We start from the raw sequence: 6,000 nt of genomic DNA, 5'->3' as shown, positions 1-6,000 counted from the left end.
GGAGAATTAACACTCCTAGAAGCAGCTCTCAGCCAAACACAGATGGGAGCTGGTGGACAAATACCCCAGCTCCCACCCCTTTGCAGGCATAACTGGGCATGTGCCGTGCATGGTCTTCCAGAGATCCCCGGCAGGTGTCAGTTGCCCATGCTGGTAATCTGTTGGATAACTCACCCTTTCGTCAGAGGTTTATTTAAACCGGAGCAACTCCATCTTGAATAGGGGCTGGGTAAAATGAGGCTGAGACCTACTAGGCTGCATTCCTGGGAGGTTAAGGCATTCTTAGTCATAGAATGAGACAGGAGGTCATCACAGATACAGATCATAAAGACCTTGCTGATAAAACAGGTTGCAGTAAAGAAGTCAGCTCTAACCCACCAAAACCAAGATGGCAACAAGAGTGACCTCTGGTCATCCTCACTGCTACACTCCCACCAGCGCCATGACAGTTTACAAATGCCATGGCAACATCAGGAATTTACCTTACATGGTCTAAAAAGGGGAGGCATGAATAATCCACCCCTTGTTTGGAATATAATTAAGAGATAACCATAAAAATAGGCAGCCAGTAACCCTCGGGGCTGCTCTGTCTATGGAGTAGCCATTCTTTTATTCCTTTACTTTTCTCATAAACTTGCTTTCACTGACTCCATGGACTCGCCCTGAAATCTTTCTTGCGTGAGACCCAAGAACCCTCTTTTGGGGTCTGCATCTGGACTCCTTTCAGGTAACACTTTCTTGGTTCGTGCCCTTCCCTGCCTCAGTTTCCCACTACCTTTGCAGGGTTTCCTGGGATTACTTCCTAAATCAACTATTTGAATCCTTGTCTGGGGAACCCAAACACAGACGGCAAGTTTTTTAACCCCCTGCATCCTGGTTCCTCTGCATGGGTGAATTCCAGGAGTTATTAGAGACACGACACCCACAGCAGTGTCTGGCAGTATGTCTGGTTAATACATACAAAATAAAGAGACAAAGAAACTTTATTTATACAAAACTCCACCCCTTCTGTTCCACTCTCCTCAGCAAACACAGACAACAGGTGATGAAACTCTTTAAAACACACAGATGAGCATTACTCAAGCCAAGGTCCCCGCCTTCCCTAGCACCTGAGGTCTGGGCCAACGTGCAGGGTAACCGGTGCCTTATGCCTGCTGCCTGGATTGCTCGGCCCACAGGGTAGCTGAGCATATTCATTCTGGGGGTCCCAAGCATGCGAGGAGCCCCCAGCCATACAGCTGTGCATGGGTATTTGGCAGCAAATTGTCCCTGCTCTAGTCATCGCAATTTTTCATGTCCTCTGCTGCTCCCCTTAACTGAACACCCCTTGACAGCCGGGATCCTGCCTCCAGCATCAACCTAAGGAAGCTCTGTTCAATGAAAGAGCACCTCTAGGCAATGACCACCTTCCCTGAACTGCAATTTCTCATCGATTTCCCAAGGCCGCCCAAGTAATTCCCTTGATGGCTGTGTTAGTTTCTAGGCTCAGCTTCTAGTTCAGTGAGACAGAGGCAGGTGGGCCTCTATGTGGGCCATGGTGATTTGGCGGGCAAAACATGCCCTGGGCAGGTACAACAGGGACAGTCTGCTACAGAAGTTGTGGATGGAGCAGCCAACAACTTGTTCACAAGTCGAGGTGCCCAAGGATGTCAGTTTTCCTGCAGGGGCCTGCCGTGGGGCACAGCGACCCAGTGCCCTCTCCTCTCATTGGATGTGGCGAGCCCAGCCCAATGCTGGGCAGAGTCCAGTCTCTGCAACCCAGCGTTAGGCCAATGTCAGTGGAACCTAACACCTTCATACCACATTTCTTCAAGTCTTTTGGAAATCTGCCAGCCTGGCTGCCTTCCAAGAGGTGGCATTTCCCAGGCATGGATAAGCCCTAGTCCTTATCTGCAGACCTCAGCAACAAGAGGGCACGCACCTAAGAGACCCTCATGCATGTGGGACCCACGGAGACAAAGTTCACGATCTGGGGAGTCTGGCTTGAGCTCTGAGCACTGCCAGGGGCAGGATGGAAGGACAGTGAGGATTTACTCTTCTCTGAGATGCCCGAGGGTGCCAGGGAGGCCGGACAGAGGCTGGCCTCCAGTGGAACCCCACCTAGAGAGGGGTCTGGGGCCCTCAGGGGGGTTGTAGGGGGCGAGGACCTGTCTCCACAGCAGCAGCCACAGCAGGGACTGGCCACGACAGGGGCCTGGCCACCATCCTCCTGGCCATGACACTGCTTCAGGTGGCCGCACAGGTGGCAGGTGAGGGCTGAGTAGACGATGCCACTGCCCAGGTTGTCCCCAAGGGGGTCTGTGGCCTGCTCCGGGGGGAGTGGGGGCTTTTGCATGTCCTCTACTTTTTCCCCTGGTTCCAGAGCCAGGTGCTCTGGGGAGTTGCTTGGGAGGTGTGAGCTCTGCGGGCTGTGAGGTGGCTCCCTGTCCAGTCCAAAGGTGAACAAGGGGACAGGGACTGGGGCAGGGTCCCCGGGGCAGCCAGGAGTGAGGTCTTGGAAAGGCTTATACCCCTCTTCCCCACTGCTAGCCCCAAATCCACATTCCCCCAGGGACACGGCACTGCTGGCAAGCAGGCTCGAGAAGGCCTTGTACCCAGCCTCTCCCGGGGGGCCCAAGCCCGCCACCGCACTGGCCTGGATGCCACCCTGCTGCACCGCATGTACAAACTCGCGATAGCCACTGGTGGGGGCCGAGGCGGGGGCTGCAGCCGCCCCGTGCTGGAGGACATTCCGACGGAGGATCTGCTCCCAGGTTTCTGGCTCAGCTGGGGCCACAGTGGTTGGCTCAGAGAGCTGGGGGGCACAGGGCATCTCAGGGTCCACTTCCTCCAGATGTCTGGCCAGCAGCGGGTCTGGACCCAGCTCTCTGGGACATGGGGACTGGCTCAGGGAGTTGCTGAAGCTACGGTAAGCAGGGTTGCTTGAGATGACGAGGGGCATCTCTGTGCAAGTCGGGTTGTCTGGGCTCTGCGTTGGGCTGGCAGGAGGACTCGGCTCCTGGTGGAGAGGCTGCTCCTTGCCCCAGGGAGGCACCTCCTTGGGCCCTGCACTTGGGAACTCATCCCAGGGCACGTGAGCACTCGTGCTTCCCAAAGGTGGAAGAAGGCACGACTCCCCCATGTCCTGCTGGAAAAAGCCCCCATTCTCCCCTCCGAGCAGGTCCAGGAACAGGCTCTCTGTTAGCCGGGCCACAATACCCTCCCTTCCCTCCTGGAAGTCATCCCTATTGCTCTCAGATGATGTACAGAAGCTCCCTTTTTCTTCCTCTACCTCCTCCTCCTCCTTACACTCCACTGGAGCCTCAAACAACTCCACGCATCGCACCACGCTGATGCTCTCTGGCCAGAGGACTGTCTTGCTGATCTCCACCGGGCACCATGCTGATTTTCCAGAGCCCCGGAATGGCAGATCTTTGACAGCCTTGTGGGGATCCTCATCCCTTTTCATGTTGTGCTCCAGAAAACAGGGCAAGAGCTTGGTAAGACAATTCTTCCAGTATCTGCAAAAGCAAAGTTTGGTCAGGGTTCAGTTTCGATACTTGAAAAACTCCTATTCATTCTTCAAAGCCCAGCCTGAAATCACCATGTCCCGATGGCCGTCTACTGCAGACATGCCTTTTAATGTTATAATCAGTAATTGATCAGTCTATATTGCTAGAATGGGAAATGAGGGTAGGGCCTGTGTCTTTGGGATTTCAGGAACCCAGCACATGTCCTGGCACCAAACACAAGCTCAGATCTGTTGAATAAGATAAAGTCTTTATGGATGATTATAATTAAAAGCAACACCATATCCCAAGCCATGACCAATTAGAATGGATATGGAAGCTGGATGCAGGGGCTCACGCCTGTAATCCCAGCACTTTAGGAGGCTGAGGCGGGAGGATCACTTGAGCTCAGGAGCTTGAGAACAGCCTGGGCAACAGAGCCCAGGCTGTCTCAAACATCTCTACAAAAATAAAAAAAAAAAAAGAAAAATTAGCCGGGCATGTTGGTATATTACTTTAGTCCCAGCTACTCAGGAGACTGAGGCCAGAGAATTACTTGAGCCCAGGAGTTTGAGGCTGCAGTGAATCACTGCATCCAGCCTGAGGGACAGAGCAAGACCCTGTGTCACAAAAAAAAAAAAAAAAAAAAAAAAAAAAAGATGCAGGGTCCTAGGGTTGAAGAAGCATCCTGGACCCCCTTTAGTGTCTGGAGTGTGGAAAGGTCCAGCAGGCCCCAGGGAGGAAGCTAAGGAGGCCACAGTGGCGGGGCAACACAGCGAGAGCTTGTCTTTACAAAAACTTTTTTTATTATTATTATTTTTTTTGAGACTAGAGTCTCATTCTATCACCCAGGCTGGAGTGCAATGGCACAATCTCCGCTCACTGCAACCTCCACCTCCCAGATTCAAGTGATTCTCATGCCTCAGCCTCCCGAGTAGCTGCAATTACAGGCAAAAACCTTTTAAAATAGCCAGGCGTGGTAATGTACGTCTGTAGTATCAGCTACTCGGGAGGCTAAGGAGGGAGGATCACTTGAGCCCAGGAGTTTGAAGCTGCAGTGAGCCATGACTGCACCACTGCACACCAGCCTGGGCAACAGAGTGAGATCCTGTATATTTAAAAATAAAAAGTGGGGGAGTGTTCAGGATAGTGGCTATTTGCCAACAAGTATACAATTAGGTCAGGATTTTAACAACAGGCACGTCTGCTCTGATTGTTAACTATAACAGCACTCCCAAGGGGCTTCACCATGTACCTGACACACCAGTGAAACTCAGGGGGCTTGGCCAGCACTCCACGTTTCCAAAACACCCCTCCTCCTGCCATCCCCTGAAGCCTAATGTCACAGGGCAATTACCGAATGCCGGGGGAGAGAAGGCAGACATAGAGCTAGGGGCTTGCCTCGCCAATTCTATCACCTTCCCAATGCATGCAGGCTGTGACCTAAGTTCAGATACATACGGGCATTTGGCTGCTTCCTGGCCTCGGGATCGCTTCTCCCACTGTGACTCCTAAAATACAGAGACAGCCAATGAAAGAGCAGAGTGGCCTTGCAGCCCGGCCTGCAGGACGGCAATGCTCAGGAAGGGGCGCAAGACTCAACATCACACAGGTCGGAAGTCCAACAGGTCACTTACGCTTTCTGAGCCTCAGATTCCTGGGAATTAATGACATTGTCCTAATATTCACAGGGACTGTGGTCGATGGCAAAAGTGGCCACAGAGGAGTGCTCTGAATCTCCTCCCATCCCTTGAATCTACCCTGGCCCTGGGACTTGCTTGGACCCATAGAATGTGATGGAAGTGACATCGTGCCAGTTCTGCGCCTGGGCCTCAAGAAGCCAAGGGATTTCCCACCCTTGAAAACCGAGCCACTCTGTGAACAAGCCTGGGCCGGCCTGCTGGAGGGTGGGAGGCACATGGCTCACGCACCTACACTGTCCCAGGTAAAAGTCAGCCAACTAGGCTGGGTGCGGTGGCTCACGCCTGTAATCCCAGCACTTTGGGAGGCCGAGGCGGATGGATCACCTGATATCAGGAGTTCGAGACCAGCCTGACCAACATGGAGAAATCCCGTCTCTATTAAAAATACAAAATTAGCCTGGCATGGTGGTGCATGCCTGTAATCCCAGCTACTCGGGAGGCCGAAGCAAGAGAATCGCTTGAACCAGGGAGGCGGAGGTTGCAGTGAGCCAAGATCATGCCATTGCACTCCTGCCTGGGCAATAAGTGCAAAACTCCGTCTCAGAAACAGAAAAAAAAAAAAAAAGCCAACTGTCAGACACGGAGGGAGGCCACGGAGGGAGGCCAGCTTAATCCAGATCTGCCCAGCCCAGCCTCCCTCGCCACCCTCACTGCTGAGCCCAGCCCCAAATGCCAGCCTGCAGAAGCATGAGCTAAATAAAGTTGGTGTTGTAACTCTCTACATTTCAGGGTCATTTGTTACACAGCAAACATTAATGAATACATAAATGGCACTTGGTATTTGCAAGAGGCTGGAATATGCACTTTAT

The 6,000-nt window shown here is 52.7% G+C and overlaps 1 protein-coding gene across 34 annotated transcripts in view; it reads right to left on the bottom strand.

The window, feature by feature from the left end:
* Positions 1–965: 965 nt before the first annotated feature.
* The window catches only part of IL4R (interleukin 4 receptor), a 50,645-nt gene continuing 45,610 nt past the window's right edge, over positions 966–6,000 (bottom strand). For all 34 annotated transcript variants that reach the window (XM_077985663.1, XM_015125833.3, XM_077985685.1 and 31 more), the window contains 2 exons: positions 4,950–4,999; positions 966–3,500 (listed from right to left, as the gene is read on the bottom strand). In XM_077985663.1, coding sequence (XP_077841789.1) covers positions 1,922–3,500; positions 4,950–4,999 — 1,629 coding nt within the window. In that variant the 3' untranslated portion in view covers positions 966–1,921. The remainder of the gene's footprint in view (positions 3,501–4,949; positions 5,000–6,000) is intronic.

This window comes from Macaca mulatta, chromosome 20 (genome assembly GCF_049350105.2).
Source record: "Macaca mulatta isolate MMU2019108-1 chromosome 20, T2T-MMU8v2.0, whole genome shotgun sequence".
Taxonomy (NCBI): domain Eukaryota; kingdom Metazoa; phylum Chordata; class Mammalia; order Primates; family Cercopithecidae; genus Macaca; species Macaca mulatta.
The sequence above is the reverse complement of the archived record's forward strand: the minus strand, read 5'-3'. Positions and strand labels throughout refer to the sequence as shown.